Genomic DNA, 13,741 nt, shown 5'->3' with positions numbered 1-13,741 from the left:
AATAATCTACGTAGTGTAATTCGACTATGAGAAATCCGATCCGGTCCGATTTTAGTCAGACAAAGGTGTATACATGCGTCTTAAAAATCCGTTCCTAGTCAGACTAGCACAGTAATTCGGTTTTCTTGAGTGTCATGTAAACGCACTGACTGAGTTAAGTTGGCACCGGGCCCAATTGATTAAGCTACCGATATGGCGGCCCGCCACTCCTAAATGAATATAGAGGAAACCCTGATAGCTATTTATTAATGATATATATTACTGAAAAGAAAGATAATGCAATGTCAATATAGTTTAGCCTTAACCTGGCTGTGCGTTTCCATCCCTATTGAGTAGTTTTACATCATAGTATTAGACATACAGAGTGTGGGACATGTGAGGTTGTAAAGGTGAAGGCATCAGCCTCAGACGTGCAGCAGCTAACTTAAAGCTCAAACTGCTGCCTTAACAGACAGGACAGTCGAGGCAGGATCTGGAAAGATGAGATGGCTATAATATTTTCCTTAATTAATCCATATGGTTCAACTGTGTTCAGTCCAGTAGCCTTCTCTGCAGGGTTCGTACGGGTGCTTGAAATCCTTGAAAGTGCTTGAATTTCAATGTTGTGTTTTCAAGGTCTGAAAAGTGCTTGGATTTTAGTTTAAGTGCTTGAAAGTGCTTGACATTATAACTCTGTGTCTTTCACAAAATTGGGATCAGACTGGATAATTAATTTCTGAAGTTTTTTCTATTATGAAATATAATTTTAGATGTTTACAGCATAATACAATGTACATAATTGTGATAAAAAGTGAAGAAAAAAATCATAAGTATATATATTCCTTTAGATATGTATTTTACCCCAGCAATAAGGTGCTGGAAAATCTTAAAAATGACCCTCAAAAGTGCTTGAAAAGTGCTTGAATTTGTCCTTGAAAAATGTGTACGAACCCTGTCTCTGCCTAACACACTTTACAATGGTCCATCTCCTCGAGGGTGAGGAAATCATCTCAATTCTCCAGGAAATCCGAGTAGAGGCTGATCCATAATTTCATTTACATAAAGACTTGCTATCACCTGTATTTGGAACAGTAAACAAACTGTTAGAGGGTATGTTGGTGAGCTTCTGCCGTGGCCCCAGTGAGTTAAGTAGCACTGAGGTAAAGTGTGTCACAGAGCCTTGGACACCCCCTTTCTCTATCATGATCTAAAATGTTGTTTAGAATTTTCAACTGGAAAAAAGTTATCCAGGCTGTCAATGAGACACATTCTTAGCTCTGTTTTCACTGTAATTACTTTACATAGATACATTACGTGCCTTTTATCTTGAGATCACAAGTTAATTATTTCATCATCTCAGGAGATTGAGCTTTGTGTCCTCGAGATAATCGACCCATTAGAAGCAGAAGATTGTTTCCTTTTATTAGAGATCGAATTAGAAAAGCTGCTGTTATCCTGTTGTGTCTTGGTGGGATTATTTTTCTTCCTACTCTAGTGCTCTCAAAGTATCTGTGTCTCAGACACCATGGCAGCTTCAGTTCCCAGACTCGGCCGATGAATGGTTGAAATTCTATATTATCATAAATAATGCATTTTTAAACATGTGTCACTCCCATATTTTTAAACATGCAAAATAAATTAACTGATGTATCTTATTAATTCAAATGTTACAACAGTTGATACAGACATTCTGTATATGGAAGATATCAAACTTTTTGCGTTCAGATGGGTCAAGTGGTGAGTCCGCAGTGGTTTTCAATACCTTGCTATAGTTGGTACTATGTGCACAACACATTAGAGAAATAAATACAACGGACATGTCTTCATTGTAGACAGTGTGTCTGTTTTGAGTGAAGCTTAGTTTCCTGTGAGGGAACTTCCTAGACAGGATGTGTCCGTGTTCCCTTTTATACAGGCTGCTTGGCTGACATGTTAATCGTAGCCTGAGGTGAAGGGGTTGGGAGGCATCCATAGGCTTAGGTTAGACAGAGGTCACCCTTTGACTTTCCCTTTACCTTACAGCTGCTGATTTTGTAGCTATAACTGCTTCTTAGACCATTATCCTGTTAACATTTTGAGTAGTTGAATGTCAAAAATCTAGGCTGACAGTGGGAGCAGCAATGAAGAAAGCCCTGTCCCTCTAGGTCTGGTGGTTAGTCCTGAGGGTGAGGATGGGAGTGTGCCGGTAAAGAAGCTCTGCTCTGGTTTGTGTGCTACAGAGTGACTTAAAATGCACTGCCTCAAAACTAAGCTTGATAAGCAAGTTTAATGAATACTAAAGTTTAAAATTGATTTTTAAAATGTCTGAGTTATAAATGTACTATAGATTAGATTATTTCCCTATTGTCCTATGAAGAAAAGATGCACACCTTACACGTCAAAGGAACACAGTAAATACACCACACCAGCTGTCACACCTGTCAACATTTTGAGATTCCAACTCATGACTACTCCGTATTCATTACTATAATCTTACACGATTCCACACCCATACTCAAGCTTGGCCTTTGTTTTTATCACGGATACACACCTATAAAGTTTGGAGTTTTGTGCTGTTGTGCTCTCAAAATCTGTCCACAGACAATAAAACACCTGGTAGAATACTCAAAGCTCTGCTGTAGTGCCTACAACTACCATCATAACTTCCTTCATTCCAAACAATGCAAGTCAATGAGACCATAGCAAACAACCAAGGTAAAGCTTAATAAGAAAGCATTTCTAGAGTTTCAGAACGCTGCCCTGCCTTTTTGTTTCAACGCAAAGACATTGAAATAATGTCTCAAGGATATGATGTATATGACACAACTCAATTTAACCCCTTTCTGTCAGGCTCTCTCTGTTAATCACCAACATTCACCTCAGCCTACACCAGGGTGGGAATTTCACTGCACTTTGGCCTTGATGCCCCGTGAAAAAAAATCATAGTACGGCCACAGTGGCCTTTTTGCCCCTGGCCCGGTCAGCGTAGTATTCTTGCCTTGAATTACAGCCACCCGAGTGCAGAGTATAGTCACAAACAGTAACTTCAGTGAGTTCGCAGTTTGCACAGGCGGAGTCTCATCATCAAGATGATCTCAAGTGAAAGCCTCTCAAACAGCAGCAGCATGTCAACACAGAAGAACGACACTAAAGCACAGGTACGCAAGCAAGCTCAACCGGTTTTGATAGATACGCAACTGACTTATGTGGTAGGATTTAGATCGGTTGGAAACAGATTCGAACTTCCCGGATCAATAACTCATAAGCGAAACATTGTTAAAACACAAACGACAACTCTTTCCTACCATAGTAAGGTAGACAACAAGCTACAGTCGTATTTTCTTCAAAACGAGCGCTCCTCCAGGCTGGACATTAACACTGGTCTGTATGGTCAGCTGTCTGTGAGACGAGGGCGCAGGGATCGTCTACAAAGTGCAACACCGAAAAGAGATACTACAAACAACATTCAATAACTTTACTATTATTCATTGTAGTGTCACCAAAATCACTCCACACATCAGTGGTCTCCGGCTGGTTATTCTACAATTTTTCGTTTGGAAAAAATGTGCTTAGGGGAATTTCTATTGGAAAAAATATTCAATAACTTCAGTAATATTCAGTGTAGTGTCACCAAAATCACCTAACTCTAACCCTACTTAAAAAAATATGTATTGGTATAAAAAATGTTTTAATACATACATGTCTTATTATAAATTAGTATGTTATGGTATTAGTCTGAAAGGTAAATCAAAGAATTTTACTCAATGGCCTTTGTGTCCTGTCATGTGGTCTTGGTGCCCTTAAAAAAATAAAGAAAAGTGAAGGCCAAATGGCCGTGCCCCTAAATAACGAAATTCCCACCCTGGCCTACACGATACACCAACAGATTGTAGTGTCATCACGTCATGGTTGCAGTTCAAATCTTTAATGAAAGTGTTTCCAAATTGAAACAGTATTCTACAAAAAAACAGTTTTCGAGTACTGTTTAGTTATTATTGTTATTTTTTCTACAGATTTAGTGTTTTTTAAAAACACATTTGCAGCTCATTTCAAGGTGATGTGGTGATAAATACTTTACGACTGTTCTTCACTCGTGGTATTGACTGTATGCAGCACTCCATCTTATTATTGTTTATATTATTATATTAGCATATACATAAACATAAACAGATTTTTTTCCGTTAAGCCCTTGTTGTCTGCATTTCTACTTGGTCTAAAGAATCAAAGATTACACAAATGAGTTTATATAATAACCACCAATAACCTTGTGACTGGGCGTTTGTCTGTCGTGTAAGTCCATGTTGATGTGTTAAATAACAATGACAACTTAACAAACTGGTTTTTGGCAGCATATTGTTAAGAATGGTGGCTGAAATGAAATGTTATGAGTACTCAACCAATCAAAAACGTTCAGCACTGCAAGCCTCACCACCTAAGGTCCTGTAGTTCGTACGACCCCGGAAGCAGGGATTTTCTGGTCCTCAAAATTTAATTTAGAATTTAATTTAGTTAGGGTTAGGGTGTTATAGATCCCACTCCCATGTTCTCACAAGACCTGCCCTACTCTGCCTCTTACTGGTTGGCTTCGTTGGTTGCATTCTCTATGCTTGACTGAAACTTTTAACTCACACATTAGCTCAGGTAATGTCTGTTTTGGCAGTTTATAAACTGTATTTTTGCGGGTAAACACATCAGCCTCTTTGGCCTCTCTCAAGGACCTCTGCTGCTCCTGTCATGGTCTCAGGGCCCCATCTCTGCCACTTTTCACTGTCAGAGTGTCTCTTTCCTTGTTAGGTAGGGCAGACTGCCGTCGTGCTGACCCAGATTGTTGGCACTGTATTTTTATATTTTTTGGGGTCATCACTCAGATTTATGTCAGAGTGGAGAGGTGTGATTGAGATTTCTCTGATTGGAGTCAGATACAGAGAAATGGTACTAAACTGGAATCAGTAAACAGGGATTCTTTGAGAAACTTCCATTTTGTTTGTTGATTTCTGAAGTTAACTACATTGCAGGGATTTTATGTTGCAGGGCAGCTGTATAATGTTGATGATATAGTGGACCAGATCAGGCCCTAATAAGTGTGCCTACGTTTTACAAAAAATGTCCATCACACTTCACATTACTAGTGAAGACTCAATGTTAAGATGTAAAAGGGTAACGTCAGTCTGGCTTCGGTCTTTGATGGTTCTACCTCTCATGTTTGCACTCAGCAAAGTAATTGCTAAAATGTGGGAACACTGAGGCATCACTAGAATGACTTCTGACAGGGCAATAATATGAGCAGTCAGATGATCTGACAGGTTGTTAATGAGCTAACAGTTAATCCAGATTATCTACGCCACTTAATCAGGAGGTCAGACTGAGAGTGAGCAGCAGAGCCTTGCAGCTGAGGGATAATACCAGCAGTCAACCAAAGATATATCATGTAGATGTTAATTGGAAGACGGCAAGTAAATAACGTCAGAAATATTATCAGAGAAATACAAAATATATGATTGAGGTAACTAAGTCTCTTGTAATGCAGTGAAATTGAAACGCTCTACGTAGCTCAAGTCAAAGTTGTTTCATAACTACATTGAAAGGATTGTTATCAAAATGTTTGTTCACTGGTGATGTTAACAGGTGAATATTGGCCAATTTATTGTTATTAAAACAAATATATATATCAATATTGATATTTCATTTAAAAACCTCATGACCCAACTTCCGGTGGAGCGAGCACCTAAGATGGCCACGTAGGGGAACCACTACGAAGCCGTTCACCATACCCCCTCCTTTATTTAATGATTGATATATCCTGAATAGAGCAAATAAGCGTGTGGAGGATTGCAACTTCATATTAATATGCAACAGGTCCAGAAAACTCTTACATAGTACGGGTTGAGAAGTGTCACTCGACAGACCCAGGAGGGCACAGAGGAGCACATGGCGGCCGCTCCAGATCCACCGCAGACGGACACGGCGGCTGAGCTAATGAGCATTAAAACGCTATTACAGAACATCGCTTCCAGTATGAGTGAGTTAAAACCGGGCATGGATGCAGTTCGGTGCGGAACGGTGGAGAAACTTGGAGCTCGAATGGCTGAGGCTGAGACTCATATTTCAGCCTTGGAAGATAAAGACCAAAGCATGGGTGCTACGGTGGCAACGGCTACCAAAACCATTGCACTGCTTCAAGAGAAAGTAACGTACTTAGAAGACGCCGGCCGCCGTAATAATGTCTGTATAGTGGGAATAGTGGAGGGAGCCGAAGGACGAGACATGCAACAGTTTGTTCGGACATTTCTGGAGGAAACATTGAGCATCGAAATGGGCCCGGACTTTGAAATCGAACGCACCCATAGAGTAGGTCAGCGGGGAAACCGAGACCGACATATCCTGGTGCGCTTCCTGAAGTTTGGAGCCAGAGAAGCAGTGCTGCGAGCGGCCCGGGAGAAGGAGCGTGTGGAATGGAGAGGCAAGCGAGTATCTTTTTTTCAAGATCTCTCACAGGACGTTATTCAGAGGCGCAAGAAGTGCGACGGAGTGAGGAAACAGCTGCGGGAGAAGGGACTTCGGTACACCATGTTATACCCAGCCGTGCTGAGAGTGGTGGCAGATAATACCCGACACACCTTCACTTCTCCAGAGGAGGCGAGAAGCTTCATTTCTGGGAGAGCTTCATGAAGATCTTATAGCGACACTGAGGATATTATTGATTACTGGAGATGTCGGATGAGCCGCTCAAGGCTCCATTCAGGTGAACTATGTGAGTCACACTCTGGTCTCCAGGTACATAATATCATATCTATATTGTTTGAATATGTTTGTGTTCACCAGGGTGTAAAGAAGTTAAATTATTGTGATATTGTTGCATTTGTTCCTTTTCTCTTAGGGAAAAAATATAATAAATAAAAAATCAATAACTGTATAACAATAGCAGGTTTATTATATTATTTTGGAGTAAATCAGACACAATTAGTGACTTACTTCTCTGTAGATGGACCTAAGTAAAGGACATTGAGCTCCTGCTCTTTATATGACTTAGGTTTTGGATTTATCTGGTTGTTTGAACAAAATACATGTTGAGTTAAGTTCAGATAAGATAGTGTATTTGAAGTGTGTGGAGGGGGCGGTGTTTGGTGGGTCAGGACTTTAGGCTTCACGGACATATTATTCCGTTGTTTTGGTTTAAGGAGTTATGGAGAACCATCTTGTTCTTCTCAAGGTTCTCACTTGGGTTTTTCAGGCTTTTATGTGTGTGTTTTTTTGTTGTTTTTTTTCTTCTCTTTCTTTTTTGTTTCATACATGTGCACATTTTTAACACAGGGAGACATCAAATCCGGGTCATTTCTCACATGTTTCCACTTTCACTGGTATATATATTAAAGCTTGACAGGATACAACACAGCTCCTATTTGAAAAAACAAACTACTATTCGATTAATTGAATTGGAGAAAGAAATTAAAGATCTTGAAAAATTATATGCATCCCAATTAGATCCAGTAGTGTTTACACAGCTTAACAAAATGAAACTGGAATTAAACTCTATTCTACAGAAGACAGCAGAGTATGCACTGTTTCAATGTAGACAGAAGCACTACGAACAAGGTGAAGCAGCAGGGAGGTTTCTGGCCCAGAGAGTTAAACAACAGTATAATCGCACTTTAATAACCTCTGTGGAGAATGAAATTGGGACTTCAGTGACAGACAGAGGGGAGATTAATGAAACATTTAGAGTATTTTACCAAAAATTGTATTCATCACAAGGCGCAATTGATCAGGAGGATATAGACAAATTCTTGTCCAAGGTGAATCTGCCGACCCTGTCTGACGAAAAACAAAAAGAAATAGGGGGGGATATAACTTTAGGTGAGGTTCAGCAAGCCATTAAAAAAATGAGCTCTGGGAAATCCCCTGGCGATGATGGGCTACCAACAGATTTTTATAAAGAATTTGTGGACTTAATAGCACCAAGGTTAGTGATAGTATTCAAGGATGCAAACGAAAGGGGCACAATGCCAGAAAGCATGCAATCAGCAGTAATTACTCTGATACATAAAAAAGGCAAGAATGCGCAGAAATGCGGAAGCTATCGCCCAGTGTCTCTAATAAATGTAGATGCTAAAATATTAGCCAAGATATTAGCACTAAGGCTGGAGGCACGCCTGCCCAGTCTTATTCATACAGACCAAGTTGGTTTTATTCGAGGAAGGTCATCAGCGGACAATGTTCGTAGGTTACTCCATTTAATTTGGCAGGTAAAAAATAGCACTGAACCTGTAGTCGCTTTCTCTCTTGACGCTGAGAAAGTGTTTGATAGAGTGGAGTGGGGATATATGTTCAGGACGCTATCTAGATTTGGATTAGGCTCCTCTTTTACAAAATGGATTAGACTTATATACTGTAACCCCAAGGCCTCAGTGCTTACAAATGGAAAGATGTCGCCACATTTCACCCTTCACCGGGGTACAAGGCAGGGCTGTCCCCTGAGCCCCCTAATATTTGCGTTGGTGTTGGAACCCTTAGCAGCTGCCATCAGAAACGACACAAATATCAAAGGTATTCAAGCTGGAAGGATGGAACACAAATTACTTTTGTATGCAGATGACATTTTGTTACTGTCCACAAATCCACAAACAGCTGTCCCTCACATTCTCTCTTTGATTGATACCTTTTCTCATATCTCAGGTTACAAAATAAATTGGGGAAAATCAGAAGCAATGCCCCTGTCTAGATTGTGCCCACCTAGTATTAGACAGAACTGGCAGTTTAAATGGCTTTCTTCAGGACTAGTGTATTTGGGGATAAAGCTCACACCGGGTTTAAAAGATATAATGACAGAAAACATTCTCCCTCTAATTTTGAAAATTGAGTGCACTTTACAAAATTGGGGTAAAATAGGATTATCTCTGCTGGGAAGAATAAATATTCTTAAAATGATGGTGGTTCCACAAATGAACTATATTATATACCTACTGCCCATGAGCTTTCCTCCTTCACTGCTTAAAAAATTCAATGCAGTGGTAAATACTTTTTTATGGGGAGGTAAAAGACCTTGTTTAAACAGAATTAAAATGTGTGCTGCAAAGGAAAATGGAGGTCTCAACCTGCCAAGAGTGGACTGGTACCACTATGCCTTTTCTGTTAACCAGCTGGCCAAAATATATATTACAGAGGACCAAGCTCCAGGTTGGGTTTTGATTGAAAAGGAACTTACAGAGCCAATCCCGTTACAAGCTTTTATCTCACAAACTGGGGGAGAAATCCCGTCTAGGAATCCTTTGTTGTTGTTTGCAAGAGAAACCTGGCAAGCAGCACATCGTCTTATTCGCATAAACCCTTCTCTTACTAGAAAGTCATCCCTATGGCATAACAAATTATTGAAAGTGGATAAAAAAACTCTCTATTGGAGACCATGGGTTGAAGCAGGGATTATTTTTATTGGAGATGTTTTTGAGGGAGACGATTTTATGTCCTTTACACAACTAGTAACTAAATACAGAATCCCTAAACAAGACTTTTTGAAATATTTGCACTTAAGAAGCTGTCTATTGTCTGCACAACGTGAATTCCCCCTGTTACTTCAAACAGAGTTACAAAAACTAGTACAGGGCAACCAAGGGGCTAAAGGATGGTGCATCGAAATTTTACAGTCTTATGAGACAATCTCACCCACCAAAGCTGGAGGGCCTCAAGAGAGCATGGGATGAGGATCTACAGGGTGAGATATCTGGGGAGCAGTGGGAGGAAATAACCAGATCCTGGTATAAGATATCTAGAGAAACACAGACCGCCTAATTACATATAAAATCATACATAGACTTTATTGGACTCCTTGTAAAATGGCGAGATTAAAGCTCTGTGATTCTGACTTGTGCTGGAGGTGTGAGAGGAGTAGGGGAACACTTTTACACATGTTGTATGAATGTGAAAAGACACAAAACTTATGGGAAAATATAATATTATTCATTAACAAAGTATTCGGGATAGATTTATCTCGGAGCCCTGCCCTGTGTATTTTGGGTATAGTAACAGAGGGAGTAGAGTTATCACTCCAGCAAACTCTATGGTGTAGATTGGCCCTTTCTACTGTAGGATTGTTTTAAGACACTGGAAAACAAAAAATATTTTACAATTTAATGAATGGTTGGAAGAAATGAACAAAATAGCCAGTTATGAACAACTGATTTTCAGACTGAACAATAAGGAGGAAGTATTTATGAAAATATGGGGTCCTTACATGAGGCTTGTACGAGATGGATGATTAGAGGGGCAGTGGAGATGAATTTCTATGTGGATGGGAGCTGTGTCTTGACTGTGACAAAAGTATCATGTGTTGTGGGGCGGGGACTGTGGGGGTGAGAGAGTCGGGAGAGACGGTGGAGGTGTCAACCCTGTGTGTAGATATAATTATTTGTATGTCTGGATTAATTTACTTCATGTAATCTAATTGTCTATTTTATTTTATATTTTATTTTTTTGTGTTTTGTGTTGTTTTGTTTTGTTGTTGTTGTTTGTGTTTGCTTTCATGTCATGTTGGTATGTTCTTGACGTTGTTCATGTATGTTGGTCTTTTTGTTGTACTGTTAAAAAGCAATAAAAAGTGTATTACAAAAAAAAAAAAAAAAAAAACCTCATGACCCATGGCGATCCAGTGACTGCACATTAAAATGAAACTAATGCTATCTCACTGCACAGTTGTATGCACATTACTGTGTTATCATAACCGAATAAAGTGACATAAAAGTGAGTTTTCCTTTAAGAAATAATCACACCAAATCAGATGGGTGACTGTCACAGATGTGTCGGTCTCTTCTTGGCTGCTTGAAGCACATCACTTAGCTCCAGGTGAGAATATTGGCATTGTTGCTAAACCTCTCTCTGTTTGTCGGAGTCTCTCAGACAGCTGAATAATGCTATTATCACTAAGCTGCTCTTTCACTGCTCTTTCAACATGACCTAAACACCCAGCTGTTTCACCCTTTGCCATTAGCATACACTGTGTGTGTGGGTGGGGGGGGGGGGGGGGGGGGGGGGGGGGGGGGTCATCTTCATCAGGTTAATCAGGGGTCATGGGGGGGTCATTTGAAATGTTCCTGTTCACACTCATCATGTAGAAGCAGAACCCCCTTCCTCCTCCCTTCTTCTCTCAGTGCCCCTCTTTCTTTCTGCGTGTCAGAGTGACGCAGTGACCCAGGATACACAAGTGTTTACCATCATCACATGATCTGACCCTGCTCCTGACCTGCCGTGAACACAGCTCTCACTCTGCTTGCTTTCTGATGCCAAAGACATGTGTTCACAGGTTTCTGTAAGAAGTGCAGGCCCAGGTTTCAGGATCACTGTAAGGCTTTAATGAGGATGACTTCTGCACTCTTCTCAATTCAAGACACTTTAATGTGATTGTAGAATGTTAGTGACATTGTGTCAGATGAATTGTATAAAATAACACCTTCACGTATAAGCAGAGTTTATTTTGTATGCATTTGTAATTGCATCTCTCTGTCTATTTGTCAGCCTTCTGTCCAGACTAAGATGGTGGTTTGTCCCCTGAAATTGGAGATTTTCCAAAATGGTGTTCAAATGGCACAAATTTTCAAACTTCAGCCAGCTGGTGTTTCAGTGTGATGGAATTTGAGCTTTGTCAATCAGCCAGCAAACCATCAGAATGACTCTCGGCTGGTGTCTAGTGATTGTCTTGTATTGTAAATAAGTCCTTACCTATCAGCTGAAACGTAGCCGTCTTAGATCTGAAAGCTCTTAGTTACTATGCAGTGTTGTTTAATACATGGTTGTTGAGACAGGAGCCAACACCATCAGTGGAGGTGGAATGGAGGTGATATGTTACTCCTTCAGGTGCATTGTTAAATTTGTTGTGTTCGCACTGCTCTGTGGTTATCACTTGAAAATGGGCATGCTTGTATCCTGTGACTTTCCTTGTTCATTTGCCCCAAATGATGAGTGTTTCCACATAGCACTCTGCTGTCTTCTTTTGTCAACCAAAACTGGTTGTGAGACTCCATACTTGCCATCTTAAATGAGCTATAACAGAAAATAACAACACAGAGCAAATAAAACGAGTGTCAAGAAGATAGTCAAGATAGAAAACATGGTAATAATATCTCTTATATTCTCTCTTTATATATCATGTTGCATAACTGACTGGGTGTACAGCTGCACAGTTTCCACAGTGGTGTTTATTAAATCCTGTGGATGGAGCGACAGCTTCACTACATCAAAACTCTCCAGTCACTGTGCCACATTAGCCACACTGCAGTCTCTTCAGAACCATCAAACTCTCACCTGCTCCAAAGCCTCAGTCTTCTTGTTTCTCTCTGAGGTTCTATGCAAAGTTCTGTGGAGTGAGGTACTGTTGTGTCTCTGTGTGTTCTGTAGCTTCTGGACCTGTTCATGGTGTGGGACTGGTCGACTTACCTGGCAGACTACGGTCAGCCAACCTCAAAATACCTGAGAGTGAACCCAGCCACTGCCTTGGCTCTACTGGAGAAGTGAGTGCATGTGATACTGTATGGGCACGCTGCTGGGGGCGTCTGTGTTATATGTCAACATCCCTTTTTTAAAGTCCTGGTAGCATCGAGGTATGAAGGTGAGACTTGGAATGAGCAACAAGAACAACAGTTAAACTGTCTTGATCGTAAAACATCTTGCAAGTGTTAGTGCCAGGACATTTGACTTCAACAGGAGGCAACTTAATATAGTGCACATTAAAACACACTCATTGCCTGACAATATGGACAAGGAAAGGCAAATTAATGAAAGGATTTATTTCCATCATACTTAATTGCTTTGTGTGTTAATTGATACATCTCCTTCCTGCCTAGGGACCACATCAACACAACTGACATATTTATCATTGTCTTCCTCCCCTCCTTGAGTTTTGGTTTCATTTTCGGTCTTCTGTTTGTCTAAATCTCCTTCTCTCTGTTGTTTTCCTGCTGCTGCTCAGAGTCTACCGGGGGTAGGTGGAGCTTCCTCACTTCTCCTCTGTGGTCCTCTCCCCGCATGCTCTCATATGTGCACAACCAATAATGTAGTGTAAACCTCCTGCAGTATAGAGTTTATCTCTGCGGCAGTAGCTCAATCGGTATAGACTAATATGGAAATGGACTGATACCTGAAGAGGTGCCAGTTCACTTCCTTGACTACTGCCGAGGTGCCCTTGAGCAAGGCACCAAACCCCCATATGCTCCCTGGGCGCGGTCACAGCAGCCCACTGTTCCTAGCTTGCAGTGTGTGTGTGTATGTATTTGTATATACTTACAATATATATGCAGCTAGTGATGGGTCAAATGCAGAGAGTAATTTTCCCTCGGGGATTAATAAAGTATGATAAAAAAAAATCTCCTCTATAGCTCAGCATAAACAGTAACTGGAGGTAAGCGTTTCTCATTATAAATCCAATTATTGGATACATAAAGCTTAAATGTACACACACTAACTACACACAATGAACATCAGTTTGTATAGTTGTATACCTTTTAAAGAAGCAGTTGGTGAGATATTGCCAGTCTTTTTGTTTAAAACGTTCCAAACATGAACCATGATTATTAACTGGTGTTGTAGAAACAACAGTTTTGACGTTGTCTCAAAGACATCAATGTAGTGTGTCACAGATGTCTTCTGATACCAGACCCATCCGGTCTCTTAATACCACTTTATACCACTGATGAAGCAACAGTCTGATAGCCCCCATAGTGATGGAGGATATGTCAAACAGCCAGTTCCAAGTTAATAAGTAAACTAAATGAAAACAAATAATGCTCTTACCTCTATTTCC

The 13,741-nt window shown here is 40.4% G+C and overlaps 1 protein-coding gene across 4 annotated transcripts in view; it reads left to right on the top strand.

Moving 5' to 3' along the window:
• The window catches only part of exoc6 (exocyst complex component 6), a 125,987-nt gene that overhangs the window by 105,668 nt on the left and 6,578 nt on the right, over window positions 1-13,741 (top strand). For 2 of the 4 annotated variants that reach the window (XM_030399348.1, XM_030399346.1), the window contains 2 exons: window positions 12,340-12,452; window positions 12,911-12,922. In XM_030399348.1, coding sequence (XP_030255208.1) covers window positions 12,340-12,452; window positions 12,911-12,922 — 125 coding nt within the window. The remainder of the gene's footprint in view (window positions 1-12,339; window positions 12,453-12,910; window positions 12,923-13,741) is intronic. The other 2 variants (XM_030399349.1, XM_030399347.1) reach the window with 1 other exon arrangement.

Source organism: Sparus aurata, chromosome 20, assembly GCF_900880675.1.
Source record: "Sparus aurata chromosome 20, fSpaAur1.1, whole genome shotgun sequence".
NCBI classification, from domain to species: domain Eukaryota; kingdom Metazoa; phylum Chordata; class Actinopteri; order Spariformes; family Sparidae; genus Sparus; species Sparus aurata.
Note: the sequence above shows the minus strand (reverse complement) of the source record. Positions and strands in the feature narration are given on the sequence as shown.